The 17,573-nt window shown below is 46.5% G+C and overlaps 2 protein-coding genes across 2 annotated transcripts; both read left to right on the top strand.

Moving 5' to 3' along the window:
* Positions 1-527: 527 nt before the first annotated feature.
* Positions 528-3,865, top strand: LOC124677800 (probable LRR receptor-like serine/threonine-protein kinase At3g47570). The gene is made up of 2 exons (XM_047213755.1): positions 528-3,192; positions 3,267-3,865. The coding sequence occupies exons 1-2, from the start codon at positions 528-530 to the stop codon at positions 3,617-3,619; spliced, it is 3,018 nt and encodes a 1,005-aa protein (XP_047069711.1). The 3' UTR covers positions 3,620-3,865.
* A 9,698-nt stretch (positions 3,866-13,563) lies between these two features.
* On the top strand, positions 13,564-17,171 carry LOC124673123 (probable LRR receptor-like serine/threonine-protein kinase At3g47570). The gene is made up of 2 exons (XM_047209255.1): positions 13,564-16,669; positions 16,813-17,171. The coding sequence occupies exons 1-2, from the start codon at positions 13,786-13,788 to the stop codon at positions 17,169-17,171; spliced, it is 3,243 nt and encodes a 1,080-aa protein (XP_047065211.1). The 5' UTR covers positions 13,564-13,785.
* Positions 17,172-17,573: the final 402 nt, after the last annotated feature.

Below are 17,573 nucleotides of genomic sequence, written 5' to 3'. Positions count from 1 at the left end.
CATGAATCACGAAGCAAATCTAACGGTGTAGAACTTGGCTGAGAACGAACTAGTTCTCATCTAGAGAACTAGCAAAACCCTTTATTAACACCAGCTCAGTCCTTTTTGTGATCGCCACAACCATTTTGTTTCCTTTTGGTCAAATATCCAAGGGGTGGGAGAAAAATTGAATCCCCTTCCGGGGGGGCTCCTCTCTAACTGAAACATTGGAAATTTCAGTTGCGCCACTGGATACAGTTCTACTCTTCAGCCATCTGCAGCCAATGTGTTGCAGGCCCTGAACCAGAGTTCATTGTCAGTCTCTCGGTCCCAAGTTAGTAGCACCACACACCTAGCAAAGTAGCAACTGTTGGGTCAACATCATGGGCCATTCTTTCCCGTGTCTTTGTCCAGTTATCAAGTCATTGCTCATCCACCTTTTGTTGTGGTGTTAGATATGTGGAGGAGGTTACAAGCAAGTCAACACCGAGTCTACTTTGGGAGGCACATATAGAGAAGGTAACTGCGCAAGATGCAACACATTAGATATGGCCCCTGCAGGAACTTCCCGCTCTCTTTCTCTAAGTGGCACCCTCATTCTCTTCACCCATTTTCTCATATTCCTGTCGTTCAACACTGCCGCACAATCCATCGGCAATGGATCCGAGATCGACCGTCAGGCCCTCCTCTCTTTCAAACGTGGTATCTCAGATCCACAACTTATCTTGGTATCATGGAACACCACGATCGACTTCTGCAGATGGCGGGGGGTTGTCTGCGGTATGCCTCGCCCATTTCGTGTGGTCTCCCTCGACTTGAGCTCTACACAGCTCGGTGGTGAGTTATCTCCTTGGATAGCCAACCTTACATCGCTAAAGCTGTTAAACCTTTCAGATAATTACTTCGTTGGTGTCATCCCTAACGAGTTAGGCACACTTCCACACCTGCAATCCTTGAGACTTGACAAGAACAATCTTTTAGGTGCCGTTCCTAGATCATTAGGCACCAGTAGATCTCTTAGATATGTGAATCTCGCATATAACCGCCTTCTGGGCCGTATCCCTGAGTTCGATAAGATGTCAACCCTCCAAATTCTTGACCTGTCATCTAACAATCTTTCTGGAAGCATACCTTCATCACTGGGAAATGTTTCTTCCCTCATGGAAATATGGCTTGGCACAAATATTTTATCAGGATCAGTTCCACAAACTTTCAGCCTTTTACAGAACCTTACTGTGCTGAGTTTACATAACAACTCCTTGTCGGGGCATATCTCCCCCACACTCTGTAATATCTCATCTCTCGTTTACCTTGGCTTAGCCCAAAATATCCTTACTGGACAAATACCATCTACCATTGGAAACACGTTACCTAACCTTGAATTGCTGTCCATGTCGGGTAACAGATTCGAGGGATCAATTCCATTATCACTAGCAAATGCATCAAAGCTCCAACGAATTGATCTTGGATACAACTCCCTTGTTGGACCGGTCCCATCTCTAGGATATTTAGCTGACTTACAGATACTAATTCTTCAGAGTAACTTCCTAGTAGCTGTAGGCTGGGAATTCCTTGTCTCTCTCGCAAATTGTGCGCGTTTGCAAATCCTGGACATGAGTGGGAATGTCCTGAACGGAAGTGTCCCTAGATCAGTTGGGAATCTTTCTACAAGTTTGCTTCGTATGGATATTGGAAACAACCAAATCATAGGCACAATTCCAGTTGAGATTTTTAACCTTCGAAATCTCCAATTGCTTGCTATGGACCAAAACTTGCTTACAGGGGTTATTCCTTCTGTAATTGGCAACCTAGGCCATCTATTTGTCTTATCCCTATCCAGAAACAAATTTTCTGGTCAGATCCCATCTACAATAGGTAATCTTTCTCGGCTGAATAAACTTTATCTAGATAGCAATGACTTGAGTGGAACCATACCAGCAAGTTTAGGAAAATGCGAGCAACTAGATATGCTAAGCTTGTCTTTTAACAGCCTTCAAGGACCAATACCAAATGAACTCACCAATAGCACTACCCTCCTGATTTTGGATTTATCAAACAACTACCTTACAGGATCGATGCCGCAAGATATTGGTGCATTGCTTCAACTTGTCCAACTCGATATTTCCTTCAACAATTTGTCTGGTCAAGTTCCACTTTCACTTGGCCGCTGTGTCCAACTATCTTCTCTCATACTGAGAAGTAATATGCTTAATGGAAACATACCTCAGTCTTTCAGTGAACTAAAGTCTATCGAGCAGATCGACCTTTCCCACAACTACTTTGCTGGAGTAATTCCACTGTTATTTTTGGAACTGGTTTTTCTGCAGAAACTTGATCTGTCTATGAACTACTTTGAAGGGGCGATTCCAACTGTTGGCATCTTCCAGAATCGTAGTGCAGTAATATTGGATGGCAACACAGGGCTGTGTAGTGGAACCAACAATTTGTTTCAGCTTCCAGTTTGCACCACAACTTCATCTGTTGAGAGCAAGAAGAATGCACTCTTATTGGTAAAAGTAATTCCTCCAATTGCTATTGCCTTGCTCTCCTTCATATTCTTTATGGTCAATCTTCTGAAGCAAAGGCAACCAGAAGCAGGTCCATGCTACACTGAGAAAATGAAAAAGGTTTCATATGGTGGCATTGTTAAAGCTACCAATTGGTTCTCTCCGGTCAACAAGATCAGCTCGAGTCGAACCGGTTCGATCTACATTGGAAGGTTTGAGTTTGACACGGATCTGGTCGCCATCAAGTTATTTCATCTCCAGGAGAATGGTGCACGAAGTAGCTTCCTTACTGAGTGTGAGGTGCTACGTAACACACGCCATCGCAATCTTGTTAAAGCTGTCACGGTATGCTCGACAGTAGACCTTGAGAACAATGAATTTAAGGCTATAGTGTTTGACTTCATGGCCAATGGAAGCTTGGACATGTGGCTACACCCGAAGCTTCACAAAAATACCCCCAAAAGGGTTCTTAGCTTCGGCCAGAGGTTAAGAATAGCGACGGATGTGGCTTTGGCTTTGGATTATATGCACAACCAGTTGACGCCTCCTCTAATCCACCGCGATTTGAAGCCCGGCAACATTCTTCTGGACTATGATATGACTGCAAGAGTAGGTGATTTTGGGTCAGCAAGGTTTCTCTCTTCAACCCCTGGTAATTCAGAAGACTTGGTTGGCGTGGAAGGAACAATTGGCTACGTTGCACCCGGTGAGTTGAACTTTGTTTAGTATTTCTTATTGTTTTTTTATCTTGTATTAACAATGCCATAAATGCTTTCACAGAGTACTGCATGGGATACAGAGTCTCAACAGGATGCGATGTCTACGGTTTTGGGGTCTTGGTTCTGGAAATGCTCACTGGAAGGCGGCCGACAGATGCCATGTTCACCGACGGACTGAGCCTTCACAGGCTGGTGAACTCAGCATTTCCTGATAGACTTGGGGAGGTTTTGGATTCCTATATTGCCCACGAGCAGCAGAATGAGTGTGACAAAGTACTGAAGCAGAGATGCATTGTCCATTTGGTTCAAGTTGGGCTCCTGTGTTCCATGGAATCGCCTAAGGGTCGACCAGGAATGGCAGAAGTTTGTGCCAAAATTCTCTCTCTCAAAGAGGCTTTCTTTGAGTCCTGCTGATTAACCTGCAGATCTACACGTTCTTCAATAAAAATATGCGGCGTGGATATCTTTGGTGTAACTCTTGGTTCAACAGGTGACGTCTTAGTGAGGGAAAATCAACAGAACTCTAGTTATTAATATTTGAACTCCTGGAGAGCGTATTGGAGCTCTAGCATCTCCTCAAGCGTTCTGTATTTTTTTTAATCTAGATCAAATTTTAGAACCTCGATGTATATGGACCGAAATATTTTAATCTGCATATCTATGGAAGTATATTGCAGCACGGTATGTGCATGCACTTGCATTGTCTGAATTTCCTGAGCACTAATTCTTAATTCTATATGAAAATATACTTTGATCAATCAAATTGTTAATTTTCATAACACTTGCAATATGTTAAGTTACTAGCATTGTCGGTGTTGGTCCTCCTCGGCAGCACAGTGACGTTGCGGCTTCCGGCATCACTCTTCTCCTCACGGTCCTCCTCCTCCTCCTCCTCCTCCTCCTCCTTGTAAGTGAAGTTTGAGAGGGAGTGTTTCCTAGTGAAGCCTCCTCGCTTGCTCTTGAGGGATGGTGACATATTTGTAGAGAAAATGTGAGACAAATTCGGCTAATCTAAGAATAGAATATTTTTTATAGCATATGGAATATCCATATTGGTTGTTCTTATCTATGAAGAGGACTAACTCTATTTTTTTACATTCATGGTGTTGAGTGGATTTCCATTCTCCCTTATTTTTAGGGGTGTTTTGATGATTTAGAGCACTTGTGCTATTCCTTTCTCGATTCCGTTTATATTGACACGACATGGGTTTCCGGGGCCCCGCGCACGGGGCCAAGAAAAGAAGACGATCAACCCGTTGAAGGATGGGAAAGGTATGTGACGAGGAGATGGAGAAAATTGCAAAAAACCACCACAATTGAGGCTAGGGTTGCAAAAAACCACCAGGTTGCCTGTTTTTTGCAAAGACCACTACTTCTACAGCACAAGTTTTGCCAAAAGCACTGATCGAGCACTTGACGCTGGCTAATTGAGTTTCTGGCAAGTGGGGCCCAATGTCAGGCTGACGTGGCGGGGCGGAGACGGTGGACTCACGAGCGCCGTTAACGGCGCAGTATGTCTGAGCCGCACCCGTTCAGATCGAGCAGTTTAGGTCAGCCAGTCCACTCGATTCTCCCTCGGTCGACATGGATCCCGGCGGCGGCGGAGGCGGCGGCGGCGACGCTGCAGAGCGTGATGGCGATGGAGACTCGAGCGGCGGCCCCCATGTGGATGGACGCGCACGAGGCGGTGCTGGCTTCTTCGACAGCCAGGACTGTTGCGGCAGCTCCAACCCCGTAGCGCCGGGGTCGGGGTACCCGGCGGCGGCGGCGGCGGCGGTGGTCGGCGATGTTGAGTAAGTTATCATGTCCCGCTTTTTTTCCTGTTTTCCTGCCATGCATCTGTACATCAACATCTCATCTGTAGTCCCTGCAAGTTCAGTACCTAATGAATTGCACATTTTGTTCTGGATAAATGTAGATTTGATGACGAGATTGTGGAGAACGAAAACCAAATAATTGTTCTAGATGATGAACTTGCTGTTACTCGTTGTAATGCATATGGAGACTGCTTAGGATTATTTTCTGATGAAGAAGAAGGAGAGGAGCGGAATATGGAATGCTCAGAAGAAGAGGCAAATTCAGATGCAGAGTTAGGGTCAGAGTATGAGGAAGAGTGTGAGTTAGAGGATGTTGATGAGAAGGGAGAAGACATTGAAGCCTTGAACAAGAGGTTAAGTGGTATGAAGAGAAAGAAAATTGAATCAATGATGCACTGTGAAGGAGACACAGACGTTGAAGAACTATTTCCTGATGAGGGAACTGATTCGGATGAGTGCATTCCCATTTCTTCTCTACAGAAATTTCCTGTTAAGCGAGGGCCAACAAGCAGAGCACACTGCAGTATAGCTAGTGCATCCATTCCAGATTATGTGCCCTCATCTGATGAGAACTTTGAAGCAGGAGATGACTCAGATGAAGAAATTCCTGTTCTGCTTCCTAGTGGGAGAAAGTCAAGGAGGAAGAAAATGAAGCCAAGAATGTGGTATGATGAGCATAGAATTTGTGCCGAAGAACAACTATGTTTGCAAATGTGTTTTGTTGATGTGTATCAGTTTAGAAGGGCACTGAAGAACATGCACATTGCTCAGCTAAGGAATTTCAGATACCATAGGAACTGCAAAGATAGGGTCATAGCCGTGTGCACTGATGAGAAGTGTCCTTTCTATATGATTGGAAGTCAAATTGCAGGAGAGAAGACATTTTGCATGAGGAAGCTGCATTTCGAACACTCATGTGCCCCATCTGGTGAACATTGCAAAGTTACTTGCAAATGGGTTGCTCAAAATGCTGAGAAGGCACTGAGAACAGATCCTGGTATTAGAGTTTAGACTGTTATGGACAATGCAAAAGAAAAATTTGGTGTTGAGGTACCAAAGAACATGGCATATAGGGCTAGGAAAAAAGCTCTTAAAACTGTTATTGGTGATGATTTGAAGCAGTACAAACGGCTTAGAGATTATTTGCAGACTGTGATTGATACAAACCCTGGAAGCAGGTGCATTGTTACCACCAAAATCCTCCCTGAGCATCCTAGCCCCAACCCTAGATTCCATGGCCTATTCATTGCACTTGGTGCATCTGTCCAGGGATTTCTCAAAGGATGCAGGCCATTTATTGGTAATTACTACAACTTCTTCCATGCCATGCTATTTTGCTTTATCAATGTTGTTTAAATGATGTTTGTTCACTACTATTTGTAGGCTTAGATGGTTGTTTCATCAAGTTGCCAACAGGACAACAGATTCTTGCTGCCACAGGTAGAGATGGCAACAACAACATCTTTCCTATTGCATTTGGGCTGGTGGACAAAGAGGACACTGCTAGTTGGTCCTGGTTTCTAACTCAGCTGAAATATGCAATTGGAGGGGAGTCGGGAGAATTTGGCTATTACACAATAATGTCAGATAGGCAGAAGGTTTGCTTTTTGTTCCCCTGATGCTATTTGTAATTTTAAGTTACTGTCTGTTAGTTGGTAGTGCTCATGTAGCCAAGCAACTTTGTGTCGACAGGGTCTGCTTAAAGCTGTCAGCACTATTTTTCCCAACTGCCCACAGAGATATTGTTTACGTCACATATATGCAAACTTTCAGCAGGCTGGTTTCAGAGGAGAGGAGTTAAAGAAATTCATGGATGCTGCCAGCTATGCATACACTCAACATGGCTTTGATGTAGCTATGCAGAACATGAAAGATGAAAGTGAGGAGGCATGGGCCTGGCTTAGCAAAATACCTGTGGAATGTTGGGCCAGGTATGCAATGGACACTAATTGCAAGACTGAATTAGTTGTCAACAATCTCAGTGAGGTGTTCAATAGAATGATTCTGGATGTGAGAGGTAAGCCAGTTAAAACCATGTTTGATGGCATCAGGACAAAGTTAATGGTGAGAAACAACACTAAAAGAACTGGTGCTGCAACTGCAAGGTGGGAAATCACACCCACCTACTCAGAGAAGTTGGAAGAACTGAAAAAATGGGCCAGGCCTTGCAAAGCTGTCAAATCCATTGGTGATCTGTGGCAAGTAACCAACAGTCAAGAGAGCATTTATGCAGTTGACTTGGTGAAGAGAACTTGTGGCTGTAGAAAGTGGGATCTAACTGGCCTACCTTGTCACCATGCAATATCTGCAATCTACAGAGCTAGCATGTACCCTGAAGACTATGTCCATGAATTCTTCAAAAAAGCTATGTATTTGGAAGCTTACAACCCTCCTATCTATCCTGTCCCAGGGGAAGATCTTTGGACAAAGACTGACACACCAGATATTGATCCTCCAGTGTTCAAAATTGAGAAGGGCAGAGCACAAACCAAGAGGAGAAAAGGGAAATTTGAACCACCACAGCCCAAGATGACATCAAGAATGGCTAGTATAACATGTAGCAATTGCAACCTTATTGGCCATAGATACACAAGTTGCCCAAAACCACTTAAACCATCCCTAGAGATGAGGAAGAATCAACACAAGGTTATATACTGTGATGTTTTATAAACATTTATTGCATTTGCTTCAAGTTTTCCTTATACAACTTCTGCTTTTCCCAATTTGTATGACAGGAAAATAGAGAAAATGGTGAGGGTTCATCTGCTACAGCTGCACATTCTTCAGCAGCTTCCTCTGCTCCAAGAAGTGCTGGAGCACCACCTAATGCCTCTGGTCCAAGAGGTGCTGGAGCACCACCTAATGGCTCTGGTCCAAGAAGTGCTGGAGCACCACCTAATGCCTCTGGTCCAAGAGGTGCTGGAGCACCACCTAATGCCACTGGTACAAGAAGAGATGGAGCACCACCTACAGCCTCTGCTCCAAGACGTGCTCAAGGTCCACCAGCATCCTCTGCTCCAACACGACGTCAAGCTCCACCGGCAGCCTCTGGTTCAAATGATGGAGCCAGGGCTGCTTCAAATGCTAGAGCCAGAGCTGCTGCAAATGGTATAGCCAGGGCTGCTTTCACTGCACCCAGGCATGTACAACATGAAGGTGCATCTTCTAGGCCTGTAAGAGAGAAGAAGAAAAACAAGCGACTCATTGGGTACTTGAATGCTAGTAGGATTCATGAGAAGTCAGTGGAAGAGCTGAAAAAAGAGGGTAGATGAATTCTATGATAGTTAGCAGTATCATCTGAACTCTTAGCAGTTTTTATCATCTGAACCTTATTATATGATGGTAAAATGGTTTGTAGTATCATCTGAGAATTTATCCTATTTATGTTATGGACATGTTGGTACTGATCAGAGTTTGTAATATTTGTCACAATGAAATTTACATGAGTTTTAGGTTGTCGAGAACCCCGAGGGTTGTCGACAACCATTTCACAAATATTTTAAGATGACTCTTTGGTTGTCAAGAACCCCGAGGGTTGTCGACAACCTTTTCACAATGAAATTTACATGATTTTTAGGTTGTCGAGAACCCCGAGGGTTGCGACAACCATTTCACAAATATTTTAAGATGACTCTTTGGTTGTCGAGAACCCCGAGGGTTGTCGACAACCATTTCACAAATATTTTAAGATGACTCTTTGGTTGTCGAGAACCCCGAGGGTTGTCGACAACCTTTTAACAATGAATTTTACAGCAAACTCCAAAGGTTTAAAAAAGATCTAATTCAAATTGGAAAAGACAACAACAAACTCCATTTCACACATATATAAACTTACTTAACAATAAACCATCAGTACTACATCACATTACAATATATATCGTTTTAGAATCCATCACATAACATCAATACTACTAACTTAACATTAAACCATCAGTGCTACATTACAGTACATAATTCCAGAGGTCTTCCAAAGCATGATCTATATGATCAGTGCTACACCTACAGATACAATAGCAAATCCCATTGACAGATAATAGAAACTATTCATCAAGGATCTGCTTAATCTTCTTCAGCTTCTGCTTGTTCAAATCTGCTGCATTGAACAAGTCACCTAGAGCATACTCTAGTTTCTTCTTCTCTTGTTGCAGATTTTGAATTTCCCTATCTGCCTTCTCCTTCATCAGAATGAGCTTCTTGTTTTCTTCAATCACCTCATCTCTCTTCTTCTCTGCATTCTCAGTAACACACTTGTGCATCTCCAAAAGGTTGGCAATAGACATAGCGTTCTCCGAAGATGAGGACGATGAACCCTGACTAGCACTAAGTGCTTTGCCAAGTTCTATCTGCAGCTCCTTGTTCTTCTCCACTATCTGCATCTTCTCCAAATTGAGCTTGTAATAAGCTGAAGATGACTCACATGATTCTTTAATTCTCTGACTACACTCTGTATCATACAACTCCCACAGCCTAACCAAACAACGGTTCAAACTTGGAGGCCATTCCAAATCAAGCCAGTGCACAGTTCCACAAATAGCAGACCCCTGCAATTCTCAAATTTAGGCATACATTTTTCAAATTTAAGTTTACATATTCATGCCACAGTATATGATATAATATAGTACACCGCAGACTGAAAACTAACTGATTTTGCACATCCCAGGAACCTTCTGCCGGTGTTTTCCCCTTCAAACGCAACATATCTCGCCAGTTTCTCGTCGTGGTCACAAGTTTCAGGACAATCGGTCTCGATACCGCAGAAATCAGGATCATACAACTGCTCAGGCACCTAAATTCAGTGGATATTGTCGTAAGAACACCAAATGCAGAGTCAATCGACCTATTCAAGCTCGATTTGACGGAATGCCCAATCCAAATCCCTAACCCTAGAACAGAGATTGGATAGAATCACTCACATTGAGAGGAACATCGCTGGAGTAGTCGGTAAGCCTCTCGCCACTGCTTGTCTCGTCGCCGTCGGGCCACGACGGCATGGCGTCACGGCGGAGGAGTAGGCGGATCTGCGGCGGCCGGAGAGGAGAGCGAAATAGCAGGGGAGGGGAGAAGATGAGTGAGGACCGGCCCGATAAGTCAGCGCCGGGGACACTGCGCCGTTCACGGCCGTTAACGGCGCTCGTGAGTCCACCGTCTCCGCCCCGCCACGTCAGCCTGACATTGGGCCCCACTTGCCAGAAACTCAATTAGCCAGCGTCAAGTGCTCGATCAGTGCTTTTGGCAAAACTGGTGCTGTAGAAGTAGTGGTCTTTGCAAAAAACAGGCAATCTGGTGGTTTTTTGCAACTCTAGCCTCAATTGTGGTGGTTTTTTGCAATTTTCTCGAGGAGATGGGAGGCAAGGTGAGGCTGGCCATGGAGATTGGAGTTCAGGGAGCTCGGGGAGGTAGTGTCCGTCTAGTTACAAGAAAGCCGCGGCTGTGGCATAGAGTAGCGACGGCTCGTCGCAGTTGGCCTTTGGGCAGCTCCTGTCTGACCTGTACAGCCGTCAGCAGTTGAGCAGGACACAGTGCGGGAGGTGATGGACATGAGTGTGCTAAGAGCATCTCCAGCCGCGTCCCCCAAACCGTCCCCCAAACCGCGCCGGATCAAGCGTTTGGGAGACGTGTTTTGTTCGTGCCGTGTTTGGGGGACGTCGCTCCCCAGCCGCGTTCCCCAAACGCCGCCCCCAAATGAATATTTGTGCACGAAAATAAAGGTTTTCATTCAATTTTGATTATATATTACAAAGTTTGAATGAAAACGGCTAGATTTCATCTAAACCTAGACTACTGACCGCCCGGCAGCGCGCGTTCGACGGCCCCGCCCCGTCGTCGCCTCCCCTACGCCGCAGCTCCTCCTGCGCGCGCCTCCTCTCCTTGCGTTCGGCGGTGGCCAGACGGTGCCGCTCCCGCCGCGCGTCCTCCGCCGTCCCCTACTGCGCCGCCTGGAGGGAGAGCTCGATGGCGCGACGAATATGCGCCTCTTCGAGGGCACGGGCGTCGTCCTGGAGCTTCTTCTCCGACTCGAAGGACTCGACGAGGGCGCGTTGCTAATCGGCCGTCTCGTCCGGTGCGGGGCGTCGTCGTCGGACCGGCCGAACTCGCCGTTGTCGTCGTCGTCCTCCACCTCGGTCTCCTCCGCCTCGGCCTCCTCCTCCTCCATTGGCGCCTCCTCCTCCACATCCGTTGGCGCCTCCATCATCGCCGCCGCAAACGCGTCGGCCGCCACCAATCGCTCCGCCCGCCTCCCCCATAGCGCCGTAAGCGCCGCCTCCGCCGTCGACGCTCCTCCGCCGTCGCCTGCCGCTGGAGCTCGATCGACTCACGCCGCCGGCGCTCGATCGAGTCACGCCGTTCACGGAGCAGCGCCTACCGCTCATCGCGCCGGCGCGCGGCGCTCGTCGGCCCATCGCTGCTCCATCTCCTCCCGGTACCGGCGCCGTCGCGCCTCTTGTCCCGCCGAGGCGTCGAACGCCGCAACGGTGTCACACCGTCGCTCCTCGCCACGCTGCCGCCGCCGCGGCCTCCTCGGCCGCGGAGGCAGGGGCGGAGAACGCCGCTAGATCCGCCGCCCGCCGCGCTCACGCCGCTGGCGGGCCTCCTCCTCGAGTGCCTCCTCGAGTGCCGCACGCCGCCGCCGGCTCGTCAATGGAGGAGACGGCGGTGGAGGGAAGTGGCCATCGCCGGGCGGTTCGCCATTGCCACCGGTGATGGAGGAGACGGCCGTGGAGCGACGAGGGCCGTGTTTGTTGCCGGCGGGGTGTGGTGGCTACCATTGATGAGCCGGGAGACCTTTATAGACGCCGGCGTCGGGAAGAAAGCGCGGGAACGTACGAGAAGAGGCGGGAAGATCGCGCGGGAACGGGCGGTGGCGTGCGAACGCCGGCGACGCGTGGAGGCTGCGCGAGCACCGACGAGACGTCTCGCCCGCCCCTCCGTCGCCATTAAGGCAAAGATGCCGCTGCGCGCGAATAACTTCCGTCGCGAGGTAGGCGACGGTTAGGTTAAAATTAACTGTGCTGCTGACGCGTCGGCCCCGCGCCTCCTCGCCTCTCATTTCGTTGTGTCCGGCGTCCCCGGAGCGTCCCCTGTGGGACGGGGACGGGCTCGGGGCGCCGGACACCGTATAGGGGCACGCCGGACAAAAATGGGCTTTGGGGGACGCGGCTGGAACTCTTTTTTTGTCCGGCGCGCCCCAAATCCCTTTGGGGGACGGTTTGGGGGACGCGACTGGAGATGCTCTAATCATTTCAAAATAATGCAGTGCTTATTTATAGAAGTAAGGTGTTTAACTAGCTATCTTTCCTATATAACTAAACGTTTTTTTAGGAAAACCTGCCAATGTTATTAATTTTAAAAAAGCTGAACATCCATCAGCCTGCATACAATGTTTCAGGAACTGAGGACCAACTCATAGCCATACCATAGATGCAGAATGAACACAAGCATATCTTGCTCATTCATGCCCTACAGAATTGGCAGTTCTACGAACAAAACTAAAACAAAAATTAGTAAAAGTACTACTAATTAAGTTCAATTACTCCTGAAGAATTGAACCAATGGCAGATTGACAGCCCTCTGATTGTTCCGTTCTTGCCACCAGAATATACTCCTACACATGGTCCAAAACATTGACTAGTGGCCTAAATTTCTGGCCTCGTAAAATCGAACGGAGGGTGGTGAACTGAAAAGGAATACGGTGCAGCTGCAGCCGTTGGATCTTCACGCTCGTGCTCCGCCTATGGCCTCCGGCGAGGCGACCCCCTCCCTCCGCCGTGCCCGCTTGCTTCTCCCCGGCGTCCACCGCCTCCACCAGTTCCCTCTCCGCCTCACCGTCGGCTCCCCGATCCCCGTGGCGCGTTGCGCCGCGCCGACAATGGTACCACTCGCCTCCGCCTACCCGCCGCCGCCCGTACGCCCACTCGGCGCCTCGCCTAGGGTTTCTTCTCTCGGCCGGGGCGCATCCGCAGGTCGTGGGGTGCGCTTTTTCCCATGGCCTCATCAGGCCTCAGCCCCAGAGTCTCAAACGCCCGCAGCAAACCCTCGCTGTGGCGCCCGGCAGCTCCCTGACTCCCCTTGCTACGGCGAGGTCTGCCGGCCCCAGGCGCGTGGAATACGAGCGAGCACTGAGTACAATGTATCCGGTACGTCTTGCACTAGATTCCCAGTTTGCCATGCCAAAATGGATGAAATACGGTTACCTGCCCGAAATTCAACATTTTAGATTGTTTGTGCAACAGGAATTGCAGTGCAGCATCAGTTTTTTTTCAAGGTATGCACAATCGCTTTAAGCGGTTCGGGTTTGTGTATGTGGTCTACTGATATGGGGTGGATGCTACCAAATCCCGTAGCACACAGCTTCAGCACCCGTTTGTTTTGTTGCAGTTTGATGTGTGCTCTGCAGGTTGAAGTCACTGGTATGAGCGAGGACTAGTCCTACGCACCCCCGTGTGTCGATGTCAAATTTGTCGCTTTTGCTCTTGGAATTTCTACTTTGCGTACTACAATTCTACTAGTGTCGCTGCCTGCACACGTTTTCTTTCAAAAATTTCTTTGTTTCTTTCTTCTACTTTTCCTGACCTGTACATCACGTTCAGGGTGAGATAGCCACTTCATGTATGAAGTCAGTCAACTCAGTCAAGCATGACTTCAGGCTTCCGGTAGACGAACCCTTTAAATGGCCTCGACACACAAGATCACCCAAGCTTCAACCTACAGCACTCAAGTTCTTGTAGTTCTTGGTTCTTCCACGTCCTGTAAACTCTGCGCATCATGCCCTTAATCTTGTCTCTGTTCTTTTCTTTTGTCGTCCTTATCTCCTGCAACACTACACTACTCGAAGCCGCACAAGCAAACAAGTCAGAGATTGATCGTCAGGCCCTCCTTTGCTTCAAGTCTGGCATCAACTCTTACCCCCTTGGCATCCTAGACTCATGGAGCAACGATTCACTTGACTTTTGTAGCTGGAAAGGTGTCACTTGCGGCACAAGGTTTCCGCACCGGGTGTTCTCTGTTAACCTCACCTCTGCACAGCTCAGTGGGCAATTATCTGGATGCGTAGGCAACTTGACTTTTCTGTCCGGGATGAACCTTGCCGATAATAATCTGTTCGGAACCATCCCAGAAGAGTTAGGCAGGCTTCCAAACCTTCATATGCTGAATCTTTCTGGCAACAATCTTGAAGGTAACATCCCTGATTCATTAGGCACTAGCAATTCTCTTAGTTATGTCAATCTTGCAAACAACACTTTTACTGGTGGCATCCCTCTCTCATTGGCCAATTGCTCCTCACTCAGCACACTTGTACTGTCACGTAACAACCTCTCTGGAGAGATTCCTTCTACTTTGTTTGATAACAAATCTAAGCTTAATATGGTTGATCTCCAGGTGAATTCTTTCATTGGTGTAATTCCACCTTTCCATAGAGTCAACGCTCTCAAAATTCTTCGTGTGACAGATAACTTGTTGTCTGGAAGCGTACCTCCTTCAATAGGAAATGTTTCTTCTCTCACTTCTATATTGCTCGGCCAAAATAATTTATCAGGAATTATTCCAGAAACTTTGGGTCACGTTGCAAAACTGCTTGAGCTTGACCTAAGCTTCAATAGTTTATCAGGGAATGTCCCGTTGTCTCTTTACAATATGACATCACTCCAAAACTTTAGCGTAGGTAGCAATGATCTTATTGGAAAAATACCGTCTCACATCGGTTACTCATTACCAAAGCTCCAGTCCCTGATCATGGGAAGCAACAATCTTGAAGGTAACATCCCTGCTTCACTAGCCAACATGTCAGATCTCCAAATACTTGATCTTTCAGACAACTTGCTACATGGCTCTGTTCCGTCTCTTGGTTCCCTGGCAAACTTACGTCGGTTAGTTTTGGGGACAAACTTTCTAGAAGCACATAATTGGTCATTCCTTACATCTCTAGCAAATTGCACCCAGCTGACAAAGCTGTCCTTGGAAGGGAATGCTCTTAATGGAAGCCTACCTATAACAGTTGTTAATCTTTCCACTAGGCTAGAAGATTTATCGCTTGGGTCAAACCAAATATCAGGTTCCATACCTGCTGAAATTAGCAATCTTGTTAGTCTCACTTCGCTTAGGATGGAAAGCAATCTCCTTTCTGGAAGCATACCTTCTACCATTGGGAGGCTGCAAAGGCTATATATCTTAAATCTCTCAAAGAACAAATTATCAGGTCAGATCCCTCCCTCTGCTGGTAACATTACTCAGCTGGGCAAGCTTTATCTTGATGATAACAACTTCAGTGGAAACATACCTGGCAGTTTAGGTCAGTGCAAGGGACTTCTTGAACTAAACCTGTCTACCAACAGCCTCGATGGATCAATACCGGTCAATCTTTTTGCTAGCCCTCCACTTTCCTTGGGTGTGGACTTTTCATTCAACAAGCTCACAGGAGAAATACCATCAGAAGTTGGCCGTTTGGCAAATCTTGCTCTTCTGAATGTTTCGAACAATCTGTTGTTCGGAGCGATTCCTGAAGCTCTTGGAAGCTGTGCCACTCTGTTATTCTTGCGCATGGAGAGAAATAAGCTTCAAGGAAAAATTCCTCAAAGTTTCGGGAAGCTGTTGTCCATCCAGCAGATTAATCTAGCTCGGAATAGTTTATCTGGTCCAGTGCCAGAATTCTTTGGCGATCTCACTTTCTTAGACAAGCTTGATCTATCATACAACAACTTTGAAGGGCCAATTCCCTCTGGTGGATGCTTTCGTAACTCGAGTATGGTAGTTTTGGATGGCAATAAGATGTTATGCGCAAGAATCCCCATGCTATCACTCCCAATTTGTGATGGCACCTCAAAGAAACATATCCCTTTGCTAACAGTAGTAATTATAATTACGCCGTTACTTGCTGGTTTACTATTGTTATATTTGGTTGTTACTATTTGGAAAAGAAGGGTGCAGTGTGTTACATTCCCATGGTGCAATAAGATTCTCAGTGTGTTATGCTTTGTTGCCAACCGGAAGAGAAAAGAAGTTGTTTCCTATCAGAAGAAAATAGAAGTGCATACATGTTCTAACCACAAGGAGACACTGAAGAAGATATCATATGGTGACATTCTGAAAGCTACCAACTGGTTTTCTTCGGTCCATACTATCAGCTCAACCTGTACCGGATCAGTTTATGTCGGTAGATTCAAGTCCGACAGGAGTCTAGTTGCCATCAAAGTATTCAACTTGAATGAGCCTGGTGGATATGATAGCTACTTTATTGAGTGTGAGGTGCTACGAAGCACCCGCCATCGGAATATAATGCGACCTGTGACTCTATGCTCGACATTGGACTCACAGAACCATGAGTTCAAAGCACTGATCTTCAAGTTCATGGTTAACGGCAGCCTTGAGAGATGGTTGCACTCTAAGCAACACAATGGAATCCCAGACAGAGTGCTAAGCTTTGGCCAGAGGATATGCATAGCATCAGATGTGGCTTCTGCTCTTGATTATGTCCATAACCAACTGACGCCTCCTTTGATCCATTGTGATTTGAAGCCACACAATATCCTATTGGACGATGACATGACAGCACGGCTGAGTGACTTTGGCTCAGCGAAGTTTCTGTTACCAGGACTCGTTATCCGTAAAAGCTTGGTTGATGTAGGAGGAACAATTGGATACATTGCACCTGGTGAGTTTGCTTTTCCCACCCCACACTTAAGTACTGTCTTTCTTCTATGTACGTGTACTGTTTCACGTTTATTGACTTTTTTTTTCTTCATATACATATGCACAGATTATTTAGTATTTAACTGCATTCCTTTGCTTTTGTAGAGTACGGGATGGGCTGCAAGATCTCAGTAGGAGGCGATGTGTATAGTTTTGGAGTGCTTCTACTGGAGTTGCTTACCGGAAGACGACCAACCGATGATCTGTTCATCGATGGACTTACCCTTCGCATGTTCTCTGAATCCATGTTCCCTGACAGGGTTGCAGAAGTTCTAGATCCTCATATGGCGCATGAGGAGCATCAAGGGTGCGTAGAAGCATGGATGCAAAGATACATAGTCCCGTTGGTTGCTCTTGGGCTGTCATGTACTGTGGAATCTCCCAGGGATAGGCCTGGAATGAAAGATGTTTGTGCTAAACTATCTGCTATGAGAGATGCTTTTCTGGAACTTCATGATGATTGAGGAATATTTCAGTTCTGTTACAGCATGCTGATTCGTAATTGTTAAGAATTTAATTTTGTACTATGAAATTGCATATTGATATTGTACCCTATCTTTTTTACAAATGAAAGGAAATTTCAGGACAAATGTGGTTTACATTGAGGCATAGTTGGCTATGGAAAGTAACAACCATGTTTTTATTTTGAATCTGTCCAATTAGCTTTATTTTTGGCAATTATTTTTTTACTAATAAACTCCCCCATTTGTTGTCAATTTTTTTGATGGCTAATAATTGAAGGATGCATCTTGACAATGCATCCTGCATCAGTAGTCAATTTTGAAGTAAGGAAATATATGCATATGCGATGTAAATTTGGGACTAGATAATAGCATGACCTGTATTCATTTTTTGCTCTCTCATTT

Source organism: Lolium rigidum, chromosome 7 (genome assembly GCF_022539505.1).
Source record: "Lolium rigidum isolate FL_2022 chromosome 7, APGP_CSIRO_Lrig_0.1, whole genome shotgun sequence".
NCBI classification, from domain to species: domain Eukaryota; kingdom Viridiplantae; phylum Streptophyta; class Magnoliopsida; order Poales; family Poaceae; genus Lolium; species Lolium rigidum.
Note: the sequence above shows the minus strand (reverse complement) of the source record. Positions and strands in the feature narration are given on the sequence as shown.